The sequence below is a fragment of the Hevea brasiliensis genome, chromosome 13 (genome assembly GCF_030052815.1).
Source record: "Hevea brasiliensis isolate MT/VB/25A 57/8 chromosome 13, ASM3005281v1, whole genome shotgun sequence".
NCBI classification, from domain to species: Eukaryota; Viridiplantae; Streptophyta; class Magnoliopsida; order Malpighiales; family Euphorbiaceae; genus Hevea; species Hevea brasiliensis.
In genome coordinates, this window is record NC_079505.1 from 84,305,620 (window position 1) to 84,330,092 (window position 24,473).

Genomic DNA, 24,473 nt, shown 5'->3' on the forward strand with positions numbered 1-24,473 from the left:
GTATTCGGATTCAGCACTAGATCGAGAAACTACACTCTGCTTCTTGCTTCTCCAAGACACCAAATTTCCTCCAATAAAAACACAATATCCAGTAGTTGACCTCCTGTCAACCTTAGATCCAGCCCAGTCGGCATCTGAAAAACATTCAACATTCAAATGCCCATGATTACCATATAGCAAACCTCTTCCTGGAGCGCCCTTCAGATAACACAAGATTTGTTCCAAGGCTTCCCAATGAGCAACAGTTGGGGAAGACATAAACTGACTTACCACACTAACGGCATAAGCAATATCAGGATGAGTGACTGTAAGGTAGTTCAATTTTCCTACCAATCTCCTGTATCTCTCTGGATCTTCAAACAACTCACTATCCCCTGCTAATAATTGTAAAGTTGGAGTCATTGGTGCGCTACAAGGCTTAGCACCTAATTTTCCTGTCTCTGTCAATAGATCGATGACATATTTTCTTTGAGACAAGAAAATACCCTTCTTACTTCTCATAACTTCGATACCCAAGAAATACTTTAACAATCCCAAGTCTTTGGTCTGAAACTGAGTTTGGAGGAAGGTTTTGAGAGATGAAATACCTGCAGAGTCACTCCCAGTGATGACAATGTCATCCACATAGACTACTAAGAGAATTAGACCAGCCTCAGATTGCCTATAAAATACTGAGTGATCATACTTACTCTTTTGCATACCAAATTCCTGTACTGCTTCACTGAATCTCCCAAACCATGCCCTAGGACTTTGTTTCAAGCCATAAAGAGACTTCCGAAGCCTACAAACTTTACCCAACTCCCCTTGAGCAACAAACCCAGGTGGTTGCTCCATATACACCTCCTCCTGAAGATCACCATGAAGGAAAGCATTCTTGATATCCAATTGATGCAGGGGCCAATCATATGTAGCTGCTAAAGAGATAAACAAGCGAATAGAAGTAAGTTTAGCTACAGGAGAAAAAGTATCAGAGTAATCAACCCCATTTGTCTGAGCATATCCTTTTGCTACAAGGCGTGCTTTTAACCTAGCCACAGAACCATCAGGATTTACCTTTACTGTATATACCCATTTGCAACCAATAGCTTTCTTACCAGTGGGCAAAGGCAATAGTTCCCATGTACCGTTAGCATCTAAAGCCTCCATTTCCTCTTTCATAGCATCACACCAGCCAGGATGAGACAGTGCCTCATCAACAGTATTAGGGATAGGAACAGAGTCTAAAGAAGTAACAAAACACCGAGAACAAGAAGACAATTGATTATAAGAAACAAAAGAAGAGATAGGGTAAGTACATGAACGTTTACCTTTACGAAGAGCAATGGGTAAGTCTAGATCAGAATCATGATCAGTATGAGGTACAGGATCTCCCAACGAAGTAGCTTGTGGAGGATCTGAGTCAGGAATCTCCAATCTCCTGGAATAAACATTAACAGCGGGAGGTCGAGTAGGTCTAGAGACAGAAGGAACAGGTTGTGGGAAAGGACTAGACATTGGTTGGGCAATATATATTAAGAGATCATCCTCCTCCCCCTGACTCTCATACACAGATGATGGAGGAAAAAATGGAGTGGACTCAAAAAATGTGACATCTGCAGAAACAAGATAACGATTAAGAGTAGGAGAGAAACAACGGTACCCTTTTTGGAGTCGGGAGTACCCAAGGAAGACACATTTGAGAGATTTTGGATCCAATTTAGTAACCTGTGGACGAACATCACGCACAAAACAGGTACAACAAAAAATACGGGGTTCAATAGGGAATAAAGATTTTGTAGGAAACAAAGTAGTATAAGGAATATCCCCATTAAGGACAGAAGACGGCATACGATTGATAAAAAAACATGCCGTAGAAATTGCATCCGCCCAAAAGTGTTTAGGTACTTTCATCTGAAAAAGAAGAGCACGAGTTACCTCAAGAAGATGACGATTTTTTCTTTCGGCCACGCCATTTTGGGATGGGGTATCCACACAGGAAGACTGATGAAGAATGCCATTTTGTGTCATATAAGGCTGAAATTATGCTGAAAAGTATTATTTGGCATTATCACTTCTTAATATGCGCACAGAAATATTAAATTGAGTTTTGATTTCATTACAAAAAGCACAAAAGATAGAAAACAACTCAGAACGATTCTTCATTAAATATAACCAGGTAACACGAGAGTAATCATCAACAAAAGTAACAAAATAACGAAATCCAGTTTTAGATGTAACAGAACAAGGACCCCAAACATCAGAATGAACTAACTCAAAAGGAGATGAAGCCCGTTTATTGACTCTAGACACAGAAGGCAAACGATGATGTTTTGCAAATTGACACAACTCACATTCTAGTACTGATAAAGACTGAAATTGAGAACACAGCTTCTTCATGGTAGACAAAGAAGGACACAGCTTCTTCAAGAGGTGTTAAGGTACTGGAGCAAACAAGCGACCGCGGTACATGATTTTCCAGAATGTAGAGACCACCTGACTCGCGTCCTCTACCAATAATCTGCTTCGTCGTAAAATCCTGAAACAAACACCGTCAGAAAAAGGAAAGCAGAACAATTTAAGGTACGAGTAAGTTTTCTAACAAATAGTAGATTAAATGAGAATTTGGGTAGAGACAAAGCAGAAGACAAAGAAATTGTGAAGTCGGGTTGCGATTCAGAACCCATGACACAAGAAGTAGAACCATCGGCTAAAGTAATGATAAAGGAAGTGAGATTAGACGTAAGCGGATAGAAGACTAGAATTACTGTCATGTGATCTGTCGCACTGCAATCAATAACCCATTTGGATGAAGAAGACACAAGGCATGTAGTGGATTTACTCGACTCGTGATCGCGATGTGAGGAACGTAGGCTTTAGAGATGCACGTCTTTGGGAAAATTGTGCAAAATCCTCTGCAGATACCAAAATAGTTTTCTCGGAGGAAGATCTCAGAGAATTCTCTGCTGCCATATTTGACATCTAAGGTCGCTGATTTTTTCTCTGAAGTTGCGGACAATTATATTTTGTATGGCCAGGCTCATGGCAATAGTAACAAATGACTCCTCTTGAGTCCTGATTAGAACTAGCCTCTCCATTACGCTGATTACTTACATTTGCTGTAATTCCTCCTCTACTTCCTCTTCTATTACCCGTTGTCCATTTGGATTACTGACTAATAAGAGCACTCTTGCGGTGTGAAGATTGAGTACTCTGTCACGAAGGACCCTTGTGAACGTTTCATGCAAAGAGGAGATCTCGAATCGAGAGGATCTCGAGATTTAGCGATCTCATACTCAAGGAAGGCACAAGAAAACTCATAATGACCGATTGCTCCGTTGGGCGTCTTTGAACTTTCACATCAGGACTAAAAGGCAACAATACATTAAGTTCCGCATATACCCGTTTAAAATCCATAAAATAAGCCGTGAGAGACTTATCCTCTTTCTCAGCACGGTAGAATGCCTTACAAACATCATAAATACGAGAGATATTTCCTTTACCAGAATATAGAAAATCTAAGTAATCCATCAATTCTTTAACAAATTCACAGTGATTAATTAAACTAATTACCTCACTATGAATCGAGTTCCGAAGCTGCAAAAACAACCGAGCATCCTCCCTTAGCCAAGTTTGTCGTGTATCATCAGTGGGTGGATCTTTAGTAAGGTGATCATCCTTATCAATGCTACGCAAATAGACCCTAACAGTCTTACTCCACTCCAGGTAATTCGAACCATTAAGTTTGTGTTCCGTGATCTTAGTCATCACCGGAATCACATCAGAAATAACATTCTTATTGTCAGCCATTTGTTGAGACAAAGAAAACTAACTGAAACGCTAATCCAAAGTGCTTATAGCAGCAAAATAACCCAAAATTACAAATCAAGCAAATACCAAAATAGGATCTGAGAGCCAAACCTCAGAAGTCCTTTAATGGTTATACTGGATCAGGCAACAGCACACAGTGGTGGAATGAGGGGGTTGAGACGACGCCGGCGATGTTGATCGGGGTTGAAATGGCCGGTCGGCGGCCAAGGTCTCTCCTGAGCTGGGTAGTGAGAACAAATAGTCACCCTAGATTGATGACCTGCTCTGATACCATGTAGAAAGAGATGATTCTCATTGATTTCAATTAATCTGTACATGGGTATATATATACAATTGATTCCTATAATTGTGTTCTACTAATTAGGAAGAAATTTGAATACAGAATACAAAATATACAGAGAAATAATATAGTGATTGACTTTCCATAACGTAGTGATTGACTTTCCATAACAAATTATATAACCTAACACTTTCCTATATTGTCTCAAAATCCTCAACAACTTTTCAACCTCTAAATCACTCAAGCTTGCATTAACAATAACTAGATATGTTTCATTAGGACCAAGGAATGCGTACCTGAGTTAAGAAGGAAGTTGTTTAAGTTTTATCTTTGGTGTATCTTCCTTTTTAAAGGATGGTTGTTTGACTTTACATCTTTCCACTTGTTTAATTTGAAAAATTGGTGCTGTAGGATGAGGTAGACTGCTTTCCAAATGTTAAGCAAATGCATCCACTTATGGATTGTCATCATCAATATTTTCTCCATGAGCAAGACAATTTTCAAGGGGATCTTTAGGATATCTCTTCCTAAAATGCTCCTACACAAGCTCATCAATTATGTCAACTCTTAAGCAAGAGTCTACATCATGGTGATGTTTCTTTGTGGCATTATCAATGTTGAAGACTAGTTTATCCTCTCTAATTCTAAGAGTGAGTTTTTCACCTTTGACATCAATTAATGCTTCTGTTGTAGCTAGGAAATGCCTCCCCAAAATGATTGAGATGTTAGAATCCTCTTTCATATCCAAAATGACAAACTGGAATGTAGAATTTTCCAACTTTCAATGGTACATTCTTCAAAATCCTTTTTGGATATTTAATTGATCTATCTGCTAACTGAAGAGAAATGTGGATTGGCTTAAGATCCCCTATGTTGAGTTTCTCATAGATGGATGAGGGCATAAGGCTGACACTAGCCTCTAAATCATATAAAGCCTTTGTAGAATATGATTTCCCATTGTGGCATGGAATTGAAAAACTCCCTGGATCCTTAAGCTTTGGGGGAAGTTTCCTTGGAGGATGATACTGTATTCCTCAATTAAAGCTACAGTCTCATGATCTTCAAGTCTCCTCTTGTTTGAAAGAATTTCTTTCAAGAACTTCGTATAAGAAGGCATTTGGGAAAGAGCATCAATAAAAGGCACATTAATATACAACTTCTTCAAAACTTCTAATAACTTTCCAAAATGCTTATTTAATCTTGCTTTCTGAAATCTTTGTGGAAAGAGAAGCTGTGGCTTGTAACTTGTAAGGCTCTGGAGGTATATACTTCTCTTCTTTTTCTTCACTCTAATCTTTTTCTTGAACTCTGTTCCTTTTCACTCTCTTGTTTTTCACTTTCCTCAACATCTTTCTCATTTTCTCTCCTCACTCTTCTCACTCTTCTCAAATCTCTCATTGTTCACTACTTTTCCACTTCTTAGTGTGATGGCTTAACAATGTTCCCTTGGGTTTTCCTGCTGATTGGAAAGTTTTTCTGTAAACTTTGTACCTGAGGAGCTTACTTGTTGTGCAATCTAATTTTCCAACATCCTATTATGTGTTTGCATCTATTCCATCCTTGCCTTTATCTCTCTAATCTCTTCATTATGCTTAATTTGGTTAGTAAGAATTTACTATAGCAAAGTTTCAGTTGTAGAACCTTGTTCTTGTTGTCTTGGTGGTGGTGCAAGATTTGTATTCCTCTTTCGAAAACCAGGTGGTGATTGCTTATGCTACTGATATTGTTGCCTAAGCAACTTGTTGAGAACTTCCAAAAGATGATGAATTGACTAGCATACTTAGATCTTCCATTAAATTTGGCATTGATCATGTTGAATGGATCAAGCTCATACATTCCTGCAATTTGCTTCTTTTGTGTTGGAGCTGAACCTCTTGGACTACTCCACAAATGAGTGCTCTTTGCTATTTTATCCAATAGTTCATAAGCTTCATTCTCTTGCTTCATAATAAACTCTCCTCCAGTTTGAGCATCAATAATTCCTTTAATTGCAAGAGTAACATTTGTTTAGAAATTTTGATTTATCATCTATTCATGTATGGCATAATATGGACATTGTCTCTCCAACTCATTCTATCTCATCCATGATTCATAAAGAGTCTCATCTTCTCTTAGCCGAAAAACAGTCATCTGATTTCTCAACTCGAGTTTTTTTTAGGTGGAAAGTATTGAGCTAGGAATGCATAGTTTGCTCTTCCCAATTTGTGATAGAGTTGTGAGCCAGGGAATCAAGCTAATCTAAAGCCCTATCCTTCAAAGAAAATGGAAACAATTTAAGCCTTACTACATCATTAGACACTCCTAGTTGCTTTTGCATATCACAGATCATAGCAAACTTCTTAAGATGAGTGAGAATTTTCTGAAGGATGACCTCTAATTTGAGAATTATGAATCATTTGAAGTACTCCAAAATCCATCATATAGTTGTATGTATTAATTCTTGGTCTTGCAATGCTCTCCCTCAAGATATCAAAACGAGGGAATGCATGATCTATCATACTTTCCCTACGCACATTAGCATTGACAATTTCTTCTCAATGAGTATCATTCTCATTGTTTTGATTATTTTCACCATTACCACCAATTCTAACTCATTTCTCAGCCATTTCTGTTTCAACTTCAATTTCAATCGCTCTTAAAACTTCTAGTTTCTTTCTTGTTGGCTCTACAAAATTTCTCAATTTTAGAATTGTATAAAAGAGATATGTCACTTGTGCTTTTGGCTCTTTTCATAAAAGATCAAAAAATACCTAAAAAGAATAACAAAACACAAATTGAAAAGATAATATATAAAAATAAAAACTACAAACTATAAACTACAAAAATAATAAAAAATTCAATCTTAAACAATCCAAATACTTGATGTGGCCCAACCACAGTTGCACATCGTTCAAGTAGTATAGAAAATAGATATTATTCCCTTGAAGAGTTGTACTAGAAATTAAATTTTTGATGTAAAATGAACTATTCTAAAATTGTAATTTAATCAAATAGGTATGAAATTTGGGAAAAATGAAGTGTAAGGTATGAAAATGCAAAACTGAATTCAAACAATGACTAATTTAATAATTGGCTAAATAAAGAAATTGAAATATTAATAATGAAAATTAATGAAATAAGATTTAACTAAGCACTTAAAAGTAAAATATCAAGCAACAATTGTAAAAAGATAATTTCAGAGTTAAGGGTTCATATTCAAGTCAAATTGAGATTTTCCCTATTGAGTCCTATCTATGAAGATTATGAGTTTTAAGGAAATCAATTCTAAAATCCTTTGAAATCTCTTTCGAATGAAGACAAAGAGTGCATTTGTTAATTAAATCCTGCTATCGCGAAGTTTAAAATCAGTCAAGACTTTTTAGGTTCTTTAATAGTTAAATTCTCTTAATCCTTAGCCTATTTCTAGATTTAAGCTAATTAAGTCTAATTTCCTGATTATCTATCACTTCATCTTCTCCTTTTGGTCCTTCAATCAAGAATTAAAAACATAACTTAATGGGATCTTACACTAAGTATATCATTAAACACACAAGAAATAGATAAAACTTCATAAAATTTATAAAATCTGAACTAACCCAGTTCAAATTCTTAAAATAACTCAAATATTACATCCTTAACTTCAGAATCTTAAAAAACTACTCACTATCGATGCTTTATACAAGAGATTCTAAGCTAAAGAAGGAATAAAACATGAAAATAAACTAAAATTGAAGAAACCCGATGTTTGGTATGAAGAAATAATGAAGAAGAAGAATCCAAGCTCTTCAGACCAAAAATAGCGTATGTATGCTACTTTCTCTCTCCCCCTTCAAAATGTTTTCTTCTTATAGCAAAAAGTGATGTAAGGGAGCTTAAATACCCTCTAACAAGAACCCTAGATTAGGCTAAAAATGGTGTGAGGTGAGGTCATTGCATGTATGTAATGATTTGCCATTTCAGTCAATTAGCGAGAAAATGCATAGCTGGAACTGTGCTTTTGCAGTATCTTATGTGGAGTCAGGTTTGGAAAGGATGAGTGAAAATGGGTTTGGATGGCCATGTAGGTACTCTTGGCATGATGTAGCTGTTATCTTGGGCTCTTGCATAAGTGACTGCATGGGCATGCACGAAGTTATGTAACTCTCGGCAGGTTTTAGCATTTCTTCTATTTTCTTAATTCGAACTGCATAAGCTATGCAGCTTCTCATGCAACCTTTGGTGACCTTCAAATTCATCAATTTTTAAACCTCATTTTTGGCATCTTTGCACTTGAATTTCAATCTCAAAACATGCAATTAACTTTTAACTCCTAAAAAACACCAATTAACTTATAAAATAAGAATAAATTCACAAATTAAGCTAAAAATTAACCAATACAAAAAACTAATTAAATAACTAATGAAATTAATTAAAATTAACTAATAAAATGATAAAATGACTATAAATTCTAACTAGAATAACTATATGGTATATCAATACTGTTTTAAATTAGAATGTGATTGCTGTAGATTGAAGCTGGGATGGTGCAGAAACAGTATGTTGCGAAGGTCATTGGAATATTTCCAGAGGATGAGGTACACAATTCAAACATTTAAAATTGGTTGCAAAATATTGCCTCTTGGCAGAGTAGGTAAGCAATAAAAACACAACTGACTGCTAACTGGCATCAAAATTCTAAATTAAGTTGTACAAAAATTTTGAATTTGTCTCACAAATACTTCTCTTGCAAAATGTGTTGGCATCTTTAATAAAATTAAGATTCTTATTTCCCTATTTGACATTCACTATGCATTTCATTTCAGCAAGTTGTTGATGTTAACATAAATTATAATGCTCGAGAAGGAAGGAGCACAGCGGAGGTAATGCTTACTATTCTCATATGAAACAGAAATATGGTTGCTTGACAATAGATCATATGCTTTAGTAAATTTCCATATTCATGTTAAGGTTGAAGTATAAATCTAGGGATCAATATATTCAATGTATGCTTGCCAATGCTCACTATAAAAAAAAAAAAAAGAAAGAATTAAAAACCGACCGAATCAGTTGTTAATCCATTAAAATTGGTTGCTAATCGATTTAGCAACCGATTCAGTAGGTTACAATGAGCCCGGTTACAAATAACAACCGACAACCAAATCTATTGTAAATAGCAACCGATAACCAAATCGGTGGCTAAATTAATTAAACTTTAAAAAAAAATTTGGTAAAAAACTTTCGGTTGTTAGAAGAAACCGATTTAGTAATTGAAATCGGTTGTTAATAGCAATCGAAACATAATCAGTTGCAACAAATTTGGTGTCTTTAATTTTATAATTTTGCAACCAGTTTGTAAATCAGTTGCTATTTTCAACTAATTTAGCAACCTAAAAGTCGGTTGCTAATTTTAAAAAAAATTATAAAAGAAAATAAATTTTCAAATAAAAATAAAAATTCAAATAAATAAAATTTTCAAAATTACTAAAATAATAAATTATTAATGAAAATTAGTACTAAAAATTAATATAAAAATATTGTAAAAAATTACTAATAATAACTATTATAAAAATATTAACAAAAAATTAAATATAAAAACATATTTATAAGACAAATTACTATATATATATTATAATAAAAAAAATTGCTAAAAATTAATATTACAAATAATTTACTTACAAAAAATATATTTGTGCAAAAATTTTTATTTTATGCAAAAGAAAAATAAATTAAATAAAAAAGATGAGAAACAAAAAGAAGATGAATAAGAAAAAAGAAGAGAAAGAAAAAGATAATGAAAAGAATAGATAAGAAAGAAAAAGATGATGAAGAAAATAGATGATGAAAAGAAAAATAAATAAGAAACAAAAAGATGATGATGAAGAAAATATACGAGAAAAAAAAAGATAATGAAGAAAATAGATGAGAAAAAAATTATAAAAAAATAGATGAGAAAGAAAAAATGATGAAGAAAATATATTAAAAAGAAAAGATGATAAATAAAAAAAATAAGAATGAAAAAGAAGATGGAGAAAATGAGAGAAAATGAAAGAAAGAAAAAATGAGTAGTAGGAAAGATAATGAATAGTAGTTTATATAAGCGAATTAGCAATTGATTTTAACAATCGATTGTCGTCGTTAATTTCTTTTAAAAATTTAGTAGAAATTTTTGGGGGGAAATTTTGCAATCGATTGGCAATTGGTTGCCAGTTGCTAAATCGGCTACTAATAGTAACCTATTTCAATCGATTGCAGAAATCAGTTGCAAATCAAAATTAAAAAAAATAAAAAATGGGCAAGAATTTTTTGGGGGGGAAAATTGGTTGCTAATAACAACTAATTTTAATTGGTTTCAAAAATCGATTGCAAATAAAAAGAAAAAAAAAATTGGGCAGGAATTTTTGGAGAAAAAAATCAATTGCTAAATCAGTTGCTAATAGCAACTAATTTTAATCGGCTGTAAAAATCAGTTGCTGTTAGCAATCGATTCATAAATCGGTTGCAAATTAAAAAAAGGAAATAAAAAAATTGGGCTAAATTTTTTTGAGGAAAATTTAGCAAATGATTTATAATTGGTTACAAAAATTCGGTTGCAAATAACAACCAATTTTAGTAATCGATTGTAAATCAGTTGCTAATTTTAGAGCCAATTAGCAGCCGATTTCCTAAATCGGCTGTTGTTAGCAACCGCTTTCCTAAATCGGCTGCTGATAGGAGCCAATTTTAAAATTGGTTGTTGTTAACAACTAATTTTATAATTAGTTGCTATTACTAACAAATTTTAGTAACCGATTTCTTAATCGGTTGCTAATAGCAATCGATTTTAAATAGGTTACTAATTGTATATTTAAAGTTTTTCTAATATTGATTAGTAACCGATTTAGCAACCTATTATAAATCTGTTGCTATTGACCATCGATTTTAGCAACCAATTATAAATTGGTTGCTAATTACAATTGATTTAATAACCGATTCTTAAATCGGTTGCTAAATTTTTTTAAAATTAATTATTTTACCAAAAAAAAATGAAATCACAAATCATTTGCAAAATTAATTGCTAATAGTAACCGATTTAAGTCAGTTACAATAATCGGTTGCAAAACTAATTGTTTTTGGTAATGGCTAGAAAACAAAGTAGTTAAAAAACTATCCAAAGATTGAGGTTAGCAGGATTTAGCAGTCTAACATATCTTGTGAAGCATGCCCTTTGGGAGTCCGTAATTTCTGAAGTGGTCTCCTAATAGAGTGGATTGTAGGTAGCATGCCTAGCCCTTTTTTCGTAAATTTATTCCTTCCATAAGATATTGGCTAGGAGCTGCAGGGTGCAGACCAGTTGATGGATCACACTCAATAAAGGACATTCTGATCGTTCCGATGTTTTTTCCTTTCTAGATTAGGTTTAAGATGGTATTACAGTTTGCTATTGAGTTTTATGGTTATTTGTTAATCACCTCTAGAAGTCTCTTGTTGTGCAGCACTGAGTCTGTGCATACATGTCTGATTCTGAATCTGCATGCTCAAATGCACACGTTACCTTTGTTTCTTGTCCAGGTTTGAATTTTATGGAAGTGTACAGTATAAACATGCATGGTTACAGTGCTGGTAAATGATACCTTCTATAGTATGGGAAATGGCAATCTGTGTGCATTTGATGCTATTCTTGTGAATGATGCTCACCAGTCAAGATTATTTCAACCTTAATTGGAGTTTCATATCATTTGTCTCTCTCGATGGTATTTGTGGTTATTAGAAATTAGAATGTCTCACTTTTCTTGTCCCTTCTCTTTAATATCAAATGTAGAAAGTGTGAAGTACTTGTATTGAACTTGAAAGCCTATATTATCTATGCAGGTTGGTGACTCTTGCAGTGATTTTCCCACTAAGGGGAAGGCTGCGTGTACCAAGTTTACCAGGATCAGTACCAATGGAACTCACAGCATTGTTTTGTGTAAACCAATCACTGGCCGAACTCATCAAGTAAGAGAATATGCACACCACAGGTTCAATATTGATAATCAATAATATTATGTTTATCAATAGCAATGCTCTCTTTAGCCTGTCATACCATGTAGCATTTTTGCACTATCATTTCCCTGCCTTCTATGTGAATGAGCATGAGAAGAATATCTACTTCCTTGCCTCTATATTCTAATTGCAGAAAAGGCAGTTTAACACTTGTGAGGCTTTTCCATGTTATTTGCCTCTGCAGAGTTGATAACCTATTAAGAATTGTAGGCCAAGAAATAAAAGAGGGTTTAAGGAATGAAGGTGCAAACAGAACCAATTTGCTCCAGTCCACTCTTTGAGCTTTAGGTCTCAAGGACTCCCAAACGCTTTCATCAAAAAAACCAAGGCAATAACTTTCCGAGACCATATATCTAATCTCTTTTCCATTGATTAGGATATTCTTCCTCAAATAGTCCCCTCTATGTCCATAAGATTTTTAAGATCTTGTTGGACGTCATCACCATCTTAATTGTCAATCACAAATAGGCCTTTATGCTGCTAAGGCTGAACTTAATTCTAAATGATCATGCTGCAATGCTGCTGTATTTATCTAATAATAGACCATAAGGATGCCAACTGGAACCATAGAAAATTAGATTCTTCATTGCCGATAGTACAATAAATGCAAGGATTCGCATTATTTTTAACTTCTAGTGTTTTTCTCCATCTTGAAGAACAGCTGCCTTGCTTACAGACATTCCAAAGGCTCTTATGATGATCTTGAATTTAAACCATCTCGAGACGGCCAGGCTGTGTGAAAATAGACCACATGCATAATATTGGCTTGATTCCAGAACATGAAGTCCTTGATGCTAGGTCCCTTTCCTTCTTTAGATAACAAACTGAGCAACAGCTGACAATAAAAACTGGGACACTTTCCTTCTTCCTGATCAGAGAAATGTATTTCTTTCAATGGCTTTAATTACTCCTGTTGGAAGAGTGAACATGCTACAAAAATATGTTTTAATCTCATAATCTTTTTGATGTGGTCTTCCTCTTGTTTAATATCTATAACTATGTGAATGTCTGAATTTCATTTCCCATAATTGTAAATTTCCCCTTCCCTTTATTGCTTCTGTTACTTATTTTATCGTTTTTATTTTATTGGCTTGGATGAAGTTCTTTGAGTACCTATTTTCACTGGGATGAGATTCAGACTGTTTTCAACTTTTGTATAGCTAACATAACTTGTAAAGGATATTTAATGTTTGCTTATAGTTTTGTTTGGGATGGATATAATATATAATAATTCTCTCCCTCCCTCTTTTCTTGCGTAGATACGTGTGCATTTGCAATATACAGGACATCCCATAGCCAATGACTTTCTTTACCTCTCTGAACTTGCTGCCAATCCTTCTGCTGAAGGAACGAGTGCTGATAGGGCTGCTTGTAGTTCAAGTTTTGGTCTAACACCCCAAGATTGTTCTTCTGATAAATGTGAAGAGAATACCAGAGAAGATTTCAACACTGATCCAATGTGTACTAACTGTCCAAATTTGGTTCCAAAAGGGTAAGAGGAATGCTCTCAATATGCTCTCTCCAGGGTTTTTCTAAGGGACAGGATATATGCGCACTTGTTGCTGAAATCTTTGTGAATGCCACTTAAGATACTATGAGCATCTTATTGAGTTTAGTCTTTTGCTTGCAGGTATGATGTCTATGAAGAGGGTTTATGTCTTCATTGCGTGAAATACTCTGGACCCGGATGGGTTTATGAATGCCCATATCCGGATTGGGCATTTCTAAGCTAATCATCTCTCTCTCTCTCTCTCTCTCTCTCTCTCTCTCTAATTCTTTGTTGATGATCATTGAGAAAAATGTATTGAATGTCCCCTCCCAAGTTTTGCCAAAGATTGTACAATAATGTGATCGATTCCTGTATCCCAATGGATTTTTTTAAGGTAAAAGGAAGAGAAATACATAAAAATAGATTCGGCTTTATGGCATTAGTTCTCCCATGGAAGAAGATAGAACATCTAAGCAACCACAAGTATGCAGCTAAAAAGTTACAATAAGCCATAATTCTAGACTAAATAAACAAGTCTGGTATTATTGGGAAAGAGAGTGACCCCTTCGTAATGTATTTGCACCAGACAACAAATATTCCTCCAACGTCAAATGTGAATATTTGAATTTTAAGAAACAATACCTCACGAGAAACCTCGTTTTGCTTATCTGTTAGGACAATATCTGGAAGTGTAAATTTAGGAGGATTTTCCCGAGCAACACCCAGCATTAAGTCATACACTTCATCGCGACGACTGAACTTCTTGCGAAGTATCTTCTCAAACTCAGTCTCATCAAAAGGCTTAGCATTTTCAGCGGCGTGAACCTGTACAAGATTGGAATAATTGGTGGCTGACTGAAATAAAGGCTATCTCTTTTTCTCAGATACTTTGCTGGATTGCCTTTCACCAGTGCTCCAGCAGCACCCATGCCATGTTTCTCGACAACACCACCATCAAGAAGCGTTTGTTCCCATACTAACAAAAGCTTCATCCTCAAGAACACAGCCATGTCAAACAGCACTATGACCCACAGTAACATTATCCCCAAATATAGTTGGTAGCACCTTTCCACGTGGATTAGATTTTGCCACATGCACAAGGGAATTGTCTTGTATATTAGTTCTAGCTCCAACACTAATGCTGTTCACATCACCGATCAAAACACATCCGTACCAAAAGATCCTCTTCCGACTTGAACATCCCCAATGATAGAGGCACTGGGGGCCACAAATGCATCCTTATCATCCAAAGTGGCTTTATCAAATATTGTTTAAGAAAATTTGTTTCTACTTCAAAGTCTGATATTGAATTTTAATCATTTGATATATATTTTCTGTAGTGGTCTTATAATTCTTTCTCAATTCTGTTGGCTGAAATCTAATATAAACCTAGTGTACCGGGGGTGAATCATCAATTATGGAATTTTAATGCAGATAGCAGCCAAGATGGCTTGACCTCTTATTTTATTTTCATTTTCCAAGATTTCATTTTATTTGGTGTTTTTCTTTTGTCCATGGATGAACTATGCACATGGATTCTCCCACAACTCTGCTAACGAATTCTCCTCTTCGGGACAAGTAATTTGTTTCTCCCTGCTAGAAATAATATACAGAAGTAGCCAAGGCCCCAAGGAATCTTGGAAACATGTCACTGGTCAGAAAACTTGGAAAATTTTTTATTCTCGTAGCATGGTGTGATGATATCAGCGTTTACTTTGAAAAAGAAAAACTAATCCAGGCCCCATATTGTTCATTCTATGAGAAAAGATTAAAAAAGAATGGAAATGCAGAAAGTGGAATTTCAGGCATGGGTTAAATTTTTTCAAAATCATGTATGACAGTTAACATTTCTTTTGAACTTCTATACTATACTATGCGTTTGTGATGTTTTAAAGTTTATTACGTGTTATTAGATGCTTTAATTTTGAAAACTATTATTTACGATATAACTTTGTTATAATTTGGATCACATTGTTTATAATATCGGAAACTCTAATGGAAACTTATGGCATGCACAACTAATTATTAATAATACAATCTCCTGAAACAACATTTGATCGTGCACTTGTAAAATATACTAATCCTAGATATTGTTTTGATATTTTTATAGTAGCTAGAATAATATAATATCAACAAAGTATGACCATGATTTTGGAATCATCAGATGTGTCATCCATACAAGTGCAAATTAGATAAAGTGGTTTGTAAGTGGAATCCACTCCAAAAAGTAGTGGTGGTGGAGTTACAAACTTTAGTCAGTGGAGTCAATTTCATTCAAACATAAATACATAGCTAATTTTTTAAAAAATTATAATTATTCTTGATGAGTTTTTATAATTTAAAAGTGTTGAAATAATCGATTTATTGTCAACACTATCAAATCCATCATTTTCAATGTCAATAACTAAATAATTATTCATCAATTGATCTCTCATTCAGTTACAAGGCTAATCTTCACAATTTTCATTAAAAAAATGTCATTGTCACACTTGCGATTGCAATTGGCAAAGTCAATTTTAATTTTATAAGCAAATAAACAAGAGAATAAACAAGAGATTGCTTTTGAAGATTTTTGCTCATTTTATTGTCCATTAATTTTTTTGACAATTTGTTGTTGCTCTAAAGTTTTCTCTTTATAAGAAATTTATCCATTACCTAACAAACAAAATATGTTTCATGATTAAATTCAACTTAAAAAAAAAAAACTAAATTGATGCAATTTAATTAAAATATATCAAATTAAATGAGTTGAAACAAAAGAGAAATTTTGATGTATAGTGGATTGACATCAAATTAAATGAATTTAAATAATTTTTAATGATTAATTTATTAAAATTTGCGCTAATTAAGTTAAGGAAATAAAATGAAGTAAAGAGGAATTTTAATCATAATCCAATTTATAAATTACAAATTAATTTTTAATTAAAATCAATAAAATTAGAATTTTATTTTTTAATTCTTTTTAAATTTTTATTCTCAATATTAATTTTATTTTGTGGAGTCAAAAATAGGTAAACAAAATAAAATATATAAGAAAAAAAAATCTGGTGAGTTGATTTGATACAAGTGTTGCCTTCTTCTTCCAGAACTTATAACGATACCAATCAAGGACGGAGCTGCTCCAACCTAGCAGAGGATTGTGGGGCTAATGAATAAGTTCAACTACAGAAATATTTTTCAAAATAAACCATGCATCTAAATTATAATAATAAAACATCAATCATGAGGAACAGGAACACTTCACAGGTTTTGGGGACTATGCATCTCTACAAAATCAACTTTGGCCCTCAAGTCTGTATTTCAACTATTGATCAAGAAATGCCTCTTTCTCTCTGTCTCTTTCTCGGAGACTCAACATTTATCTCTCTTCAGTTGCTGGTTCTTACATATATATTGAATTTTCTGATTAATTATTGCTCATGAAATTATTAAAGCTAATTTTTTTTTTTTTACATAGAACACATATGAGAGGTAACATATGAGAGATAACATACATTTCTTAACGAAATCATAATAATTTTATGAAAGTTAGTTTTTTATCATCTCATGTGAAATGGGAGTTTGTCACTATATATGTTCAAAATGGAGAAATCTGATGATTTTAAAAGGTAAGATATATAGATATATAATGAGACTAAACGGAGATATAAAGATATATAAAAGATATAGAGTTAGAAATTGAAATTTTTATTTATATTTATAATTAATTTATAAATCTCATTTTTATATGATAATTAACTAATTAAATAAGTCCGAAAGAGAGAAATTAAGAAGAAATGGATGAAAGCATTGTGCTCCACATGGATGATTTTAGCGTACACAACTGCCGCACAGTAATCAAAAGCTTTTTTTTTTTTTTTTTTTAATTCCAGCCATCCTAAAAGAAACTTTTGCTTTTACAAATAAATAATAAAAGGTTTTGCTTACACTAATAGAGCTATTAAATATTTTAAATAAAAATATTGACGTTAAGGAATTATTAAGAGTCTTGACTTATCACATTGTCGTAAGCAATTGCTTTATGAGTTTCCAAATATATTATATGATAGCCTCTTAAAAAGAAGTAGAGCCCCTAAGCTAAAATACACAACATGATTGGCTTTAAACCATAGACACCCCTTTTCCGTACGTAGGTCAACACATGCATGCCATGGAGCTCATCATATATAACTTTAAATCTCGTACAAAAGTAATATGAAAATTAATGCTCCAATTCACTGTAAAATACATAATAACAACTAAACTTTAATTTCAAACTTATACTATATAGAAATCAGAGTGATGTAGTCTTGATATATATATCCAGATACATATGAAGTATTTTATTTTCTTAATGATCAAATTACATAGAAGTACAAGCATCCTTTCTTTCTTTAACTAGCTAGCTACCTGAGATAATTAATATTGGACATTCCCGGGATTGATTGATAGATAAAAACTTGTCCATGATGTGGTTGTTAAAACTTAAACTGTGTCTGAGAGATCTTTATCTTGATTGATTTGCTTGGGCTGTTCCTCGACAAGTTTATCTTCAACAACTTCATGGCCAGTGTTTAGCTCGCAGCAAATAGTTTCATCCGGCTTTGGAACGTCAATAACGTGTTCAGGTGATTCATCAAGTGTTGGTTTCTCCAAGGATTTCCTGGGTTTCCTATAGATCACATAAAGCAGCATTTGGAAAGCTCCAAATATGAATCCCAATGTATTTGGAATCTGTTGATGATGCAAAGGAAACAAATTAATTAATTAATTAATTAATAATAATAATAATATATAGCTAGAGAGTTCATTTAATAATAATAAAAACAATGAATTTAGAACTTACAGCAACGAAAAAGTCCCTCCTTAGAAATCCATAGAAGAACCACATGACTGCACTCAATGTAAGGAATAATGATAAAGAAAAAGGCATGAACTCGACGCTCTTGGTTTGTATAACTTTTCTCTGCAGAATACAATATAATTTAACAGAATTATTATTACAGATGAAGCCGATGGAAAGGAAGATACATAGAATTCTGGGAGACAAAAAGAAAGCATTTTATTCTCACCACGATCCCAAGAGGTGCAACAAAAACGGATAGAGCAAATATCATGCAAATCCATCCCAAAAGTTTGACACGTTCTTTGCCATGTGTTAGGAACATAGCTATGATACTTATGATACCGAACCCAAAAACATTGAACAGGAGGACTGATTTCATGGTGATAATCTGCATCAGAATAACTTCCAGTTACTGAATAATTGTAAAATTAAGGGTCTTAAAAGATATGGGAAATTAAGTAGCTATACATACCTTATCTTTCTTGGAGGCATAGAAAAAGTACAAAGAAAGGTAGGCAGTTTCCATGCAAAATGTGATGGAGTTGACGCTGATGAGAAGAGTGGCATCCTCTGCAAAATACGCATAGAATAGCCAAAGCATGGCACTTAACAATGCAATCACATATGGAAAAGATTGAAATCCTTCGCTTGTTTTCTTCTTGCAAATTTGATAGAAAGTTGGTCTGTCACAGCATTATTTCAATTAATATTTAAGATTTAGGAACAAATACAATATGCAAAATGAGAGGTCAAATTTTGCATATTAAAACACTTACATGGGAGCAAAGCAGACCAGAATGGAGAGAATGTTACCTATAAATTCCATTGGCAGCCAACAAAAAACAAGAATAATAGAGAATATTAGTTTCATCTAGTTGAAACTAATAAATGTAAAATAACTAAGTTGTAAGAGCAGCTCTCTCTATATAACTCTGCATGCATATTAAGCACTCTAACTATAGGAGTAATGGAAAATGGAATTGCGAAAAGGAAGAGTAGGGACTTATATTTACCTAAAAGACCGAAAGCGAACCCCCATGTCAAGTGTAAGGCCATCTCTACTACTATACTATAACAGAAGTGAAAGGCCTCACACGCTCAAAAGCAATTTCTCAATTTGTTGTGAGAAACTCTAGCTGAGTATGAACCATTATATATAGCAAGGGAAGGGACACAAATGAAATTAATTAATTATAATGTCAACGTAGAAGGTATTTAGTTTGGGCTTCTTATTCTTAAATTTTATCTTAAAATATATTTTTTAACTTATAAATCAATTTTAAAATTAATAATTCATTATTTAGTAAAACTATTTAAAAATAAATAGATTAAATGTTTAGTTAAAAATTGTTTAAAAGTAACTTAATTTATTAAAATAATATATATGTTGATAATTTAAAATTTATTCAAATAATATGATATTTTAATTAGTCAAAGAGTAATTTTAAAATAAATAAATAAGTCATAAATAAAAGGTACTTTACTTATAATTTTTAATTTATTTTAAATATTTTTTTAACATATAAATCAAACAAACGCTAATCTACTTATAACTTTTTATTTATAAATAGATTTTAATGACTTATACTAAACTAAACATCCTCTTATTAGCCTATATAGATTAGCATAGAAAATTATAAATTTAAATTTTAAACCTATCGCATGATTATAATAAATAAATAAATGCTAGTGTAAAAATAAATAAACAAATAAATATATACAATTGTATTAAAATGATATCAAATTAAATGGGTTGAAACAAAATATAAATTTCAATGTATTTTAAATTGACATCAAACTAAATAGATTTGAATATGATTAATTTATTAAAATTTATGCTAATTAAATGAAGAAAATAAAATAAATATCCATACAATAAAATAAAGGGAAATTTTAGTTATTTACTCAATTTATAAATTAAAAAATATTTTTCAATAGAAATTAATAAAATTAGAATAGTACATTTATTTTTCCAATTTTTTAGACATGTTTTAACAATAACTTCTTGAACACTCATTTCTTTTGAAACTTTTATTTTTTACATTAATTTAATGTACAACTGTTTTGTGGGTCAAAAAGAAGCCAACAACATGTAGTATATAAGAAAAAGAAAAAATTCTAGTGAGGTCATTTGATCCCACTTCCTTGAATGTGGCACCGCCACTGCCTAAAGGAGAAATTATATTTGATACAATTGATTGAATTGAAGCAATCTATATTCTTCGAGAATGAAAAATCATTCTTACAGAGAGCCGATTGCTTTAGAAGAAAATTCTTTCAAGACTTCTAATAAATTGACTTCAGGCTTAAACATTTGAATATCAAGCCATGCTCTAAACTCTGTAAGATGATTTCTTCCATTTTGAAGGACGGACATCATCAAGAGTGAATTAAGGTCCTGCGGCAGGTCTAGGATGAGCAATACCCGCTGTTTCTATAAATTTTGTTTAGGTGGATGCTCAACCTGAGGTAGGTTCAGTCATTCCTTTATTAAAACTTGTGGAGGTTGCCATAACTTATAACTATACAAGACAAGGACGAAGTTGCTCCATCTAGCAGAGGATTGTGGGGCTAATGAATAAGTTCAACAACCAAAATATTTTTCAAAATAAACCATGCATCAAAATTATAATAATAAAACATCAATCATGAAACCCACTTCATATGTTTTGGGGGCTACATGTCCACAAAAATTAACTTGGCCGTCTAGTCTGCTTCAACTATTGATCCAGAAACGTCTCTTTCTTTCACTCTCAGATAACATTAATCTCCTTTTAGTTGCTGGTTCTTATATTTATTTATTTTTTGGAATTTTCTGATTAATTATTGCACATGAAATTATTAAAGCTAGTTTTTTTGACAGAATACACACATAATAGAGACAGTACATATACCTTTAAAGCCACCATAATAATTCCATCAAAGTTAGTTTTTCATCGTCTCACGTGCAAATTGGTTTGTCTCTCGTGTTATAAAGGAAATCCAACTGGGGTTAGAAATTGAAAATTTTGTTCACTTAATAGTTAATTCATATTTGAATTTTTATATGATAATTAACTAAATAAGTTCAAGAGAGATAAGAGAAAAGGATGAAGCTTTGTGATCGACGTGGATGTTATTAGCGGCACACTGCCGCACTCTAATCAAAAGCTTTTTCTTCTTTTTAAAAAAGTTTCCAACCACCCTAAAGAAACTTTTGCTTTTACAAATAAATAAGAAAAAGTTTTACTTACACTAATAGCACTATATTGAATTAATAATTAAGTATTCAATATTTTACAGTTATCAATAAATAAAAATATCTATATTAAGGAATTATTAACACCTGTCACTTATCACATTGTCATAAGCAGTTGCTCTGTGAGTTTCCATATATCTTATGATAGCCTCTTAAAAAGAAGTGGAGCCACCTAACTAAAATACACAACATGACTGGCTTTAAACTCCCTTCTCCGTACGTAGGTCAAACATGCACGCCATGGAGCTCATCATATATAGCCATGCCAACTTTATATCTCGTATAAAAGTAAAATGAAAATTAATGCTTTATTTCACTGTAATATAAATTAATGCTTTATTTCACTGTAATATAAATAATAACAACTACTAAATTTTACTCTCAAACTAGTTGAAATGAAATTATATAGAAATCGAGTGATGTAATCTTGATATATACTTATTTTTATGTAGTATTTTATTTTCTTGCAGACCAAATTACATAGAAGTGCAAGCATAGATAATTAATATTGGATATTCCTGGGATTGATTGGTAGATAAAAACTTGCCCGTTAATTTGGTTGTTAAAACTTATACTGTCTCGGAGAGATCTTCGTCTAGATTGATTTACTTGGCCTGTTCCTTGACAAGTTTATCTTCAACAACTTCATGGCCAGTGTTTAGCTCGCAGCAAATAGTTGCATCCGGCTTTGCAACGTCAATAACGTGTTCAAATGATTTATCAAGTGTTGGTTTCTCCAAGGATTTCTTGGGTTTCCTATAGATTACATAGAGCAGCATTTGGAGAATGCCAAACATGAATCCTAATATATTTGGAATCTGTTGATGATGTAAAAGGAACAAATTAATTAATTAATAATAATAATAATAGTAATAATAATACATAGCTAGGGAGTTCATTTAATAATAATAAAAACAGTGAATTAAGAACTTACAGCAACGAAAAGGTCTTTCCTTAGAAAACCATAGAAGAACCACATGACTGCACTCAATGTGAGGAAGAATGATAAAGAGAAAGGCATGAACTCGACACTTTTGGTTGTTATAACTTTTCTCTGCAGAATACAATATAATTAAACAGAATTATTATTACTGATGAAGCGGATGGAATGGAAGATACATAGAGTTTTAGGTCTGGGAAAGAAAAAGAGGGCATTTTATTCTCACCACTATCCCAAGAGGTGCAACGAAAACGCATAGAGCAAATATCATACAAATCCATCCCAGAACTTTGACACGTTCTTTGCCATGAATTAGGAACATAGCTATGATACTTATGATACCGAACCCAAAAACATTAAACAGGAGGACAAGTTTCATGGTGAGAATCTGCATAAGATTAACTTCCAATTACTGAAAGGGTCTTAAAAGATATGGGAAATTAAGTAGCTATACATACCCTATCCTTCTTGGAGGCATAGAAAAAGTAAAAAGAAATGTAGGCAATTTCCATGAAAAATGTGAAGGAGTTGATGGTGATTAGAAGAATGGCATCCGCTGCAAAAATTGCATAGAACAGCCAAAGCATGGCACTAAACAATGCAATCACATATGGAAGAGATTGAAATCCTTCGCTAGTTTTCTTCTTGCAAATTTGATAAAAAGTTGGTCTGTCACATCATTTCACATTAATATTTAAAATATATGAGCAAACGCAGCATGTAAAATAAGAGGTCAAATTTTGCATATTAGAACACTTACATGGGAGCAAGGCAGACCAGAAAGGATATGATGTTACCTATAAATTCCATTGGCAGCAAAAAAAAAAAAAAAAAAGAGGAGAATATTAATTTCCTCTTGTTGAAATTAATTAATATAAAATAATTATAGTTGTAAGAGCAGCTTTCTCTATATAGTTGCATTAAGCACTCTAGCTATAAGAAGAATGGAAAACAGAATTGCGAAAAGGAGTAGGGACTTATATTTACCTAAAAGACCGAAAGCGAACCCCAATGTCAAGTGTAAGGCCATCTCTACTACTATACTATAACAGAAGTGAAAGGCCTCACACACTCAAAAGCAATTTCCAAATTTGTAGTGAGAAATTCTAGCTGAGCATGAACCATTATATATAAGCAAGGGAAGGCAGATAAATGAAATTAATTAATTATATTGTTGGCTCAAAAGATATTTATTTCAGTTATTTATTCTTAACTTTTGACTTAAAATATATTTTTTAATTTATAAATTAATTTTAAAATAAGAAATTAATTATTTGAAAATAACTTTTAAATAGTTTAAGTTTTTAATTAAAAGATGTTTAAAAGTAATTTAATTTATCAAAATAGTAAATATATTGACAATTTAAAAATTATTAAAATAACATAATCTTTTACTCGATCAAATAATATTTTTAAAATAAGTAAATGAGTCATAGGAATATCTAATCTATAACTTCTTACTTATTTTAAGTAATTTTTTTAATATATAAATCAGATCAACTTCTATCTTATTTTAAGTAATTTTTTTAACATATAAATTAAATTAAATATTAATATATTTATAACTTTTTATTAATAAATAGGTTTTAAAAACTTATAAATCAAATCAAACATCTTTTTATTAACCTGTATAAATTAACATAGAAAATCAGAAATTTAAATTTAAAACTCATCGTATTATGATAATATTAGGCCTAATGCCCTATGTTTTATGTATCTTTTTCAAGAAATGATAGTGCCAAAAAATATCGTGGAGTTAAATTAATATTTTGCAAAAGCATTCAAATCCCCTACTACGCTGGTGCCATCCCTAGTAGGGACAAAATTCTTGGGGTCCCTCTATGAAGGTTGAAAGAAAAGTATTATTTTTACTTTTAAGGATTTATTACGCTCATCGTAGAGATCTTTATATCT

General features: G+C 32.4%; 3 protein-coding genes, 1 non-coding gene and 1 pseudogene across 6 annotated transcripts in view; 2 read left to right on the plus strand and 3 right to left on the minus strand.

Annotated features, from left to right (window-relative positions):
* Positions 1 to 13,990, plus strand: part of LOC110671873 (RNA pseudouridine synthase 7) — a 29,105-nt gene extending 15,115 nt beyond the window's left edge. The window contains exons 8-12 of one of the 3 annotated variants that reach the window (XM_021834481.2): positions 8,575 to 8,640; positions 8,869 to 8,925; positions 11,894 to 12,019; positions 13,327 to 13,559; positions 13,698 to 13,990. In XM_021834481.2, the coding sequence (XP_021690173.2) occupies positions 8,575 to 8,640; positions 8,869 to 8,925; positions 11,894 to 12,019; positions 13,327 to 13,559; positions 13,698 to 13,800 (585 nt within the window). In that variant the 3' untranslated portion in view covers positions 13,801 to 13,990. The remainder of the gene's footprint in view (positions 1 to 8,574; positions 8,641 to 8,868; positions 8,926 to 11,893; positions 12,020 to 13,326; positions 13,560 to 13,697) is intronic. The other 2 variants (XM_021834483.2, XM_021834484.2) reach the window with 2 other exon arrangements.
* On the plus strand, positions 6,126 to 6,232 carry LOC131172402 (small nucleolar RNA R71). Its single transcript, XR_009142881.1, has one exon. It is a non-coding gene; the product is annotated as a small nucleolar RNA R71 (small nucleolar RNA).
* Positions 13,991 to 14,078: 88 nt separating the features above from the next.
* On the minus strand, positions 14,079 to 14,821 carry LOC110671862 (gamma carbonic anhydrase 1, mitochondrial-like; annotated as a pseudogene).
* A 3,085-nt stretch (positions 14,822 to 17,906) lies between these two features.
* LOC110671927 (bidirectional sugar transporter SWEET10-like) lies at positions 17,907 to 19,490 on the minus strand. Its single transcript, XM_021834551.2, has 6 exons — positions 19,395 to 19,490; positions 19,158 to 19,194; positions 18,854 to 19,064; positions 18,608 to 18,769; positions 18,382 to 18,501; positions 17,907 to 18,269 (listed from the first exon to the last, which is right to left on the minus strand). The coding sequence occupies exons 1-6, from the start codon at positions 19,435 to 19,437 to the stop codon at positions 18,021 to 18,023; spliced, it is 822 nt and encodes a 273-aa protein (XP_021690243.1). The 5' UTR covers positions 19,438 to 19,490; the 3' UTR covers positions 17,907 to 18,020.
* Positions 19,491 to 21,936: 2,446 nt separating this feature from the next.
* On the minus strand, positions 21,937 to 23,666 carry LOC110671837 (bidirectional sugar transporter SWEET10-like). The gene is made up of 6 exons (XM_021834436.2): positions 23,547 to 23,666; positions 23,320 to 23,356; positions 23,018 to 23,228; positions 22,786 to 22,947; positions 22,554 to 22,673; positions 21,937 to 22,437 (listed from the first exon to the last, which is right to left on the minus strand). Exons 1-6 carry the CDS (start codon positions 23,587 to 23,589, stop codon positions 22,225 to 22,227), a joined length of 786 nt encoding a protein of 261 aa, XP_021690128.2. The 5' UTR covers positions 23,590 to 23,666; the 3' UTR covers positions 21,937 to 22,224.
* Between the last annotated feature and the right edge of the window lie 807 nt (positions 23,667 to 24,473).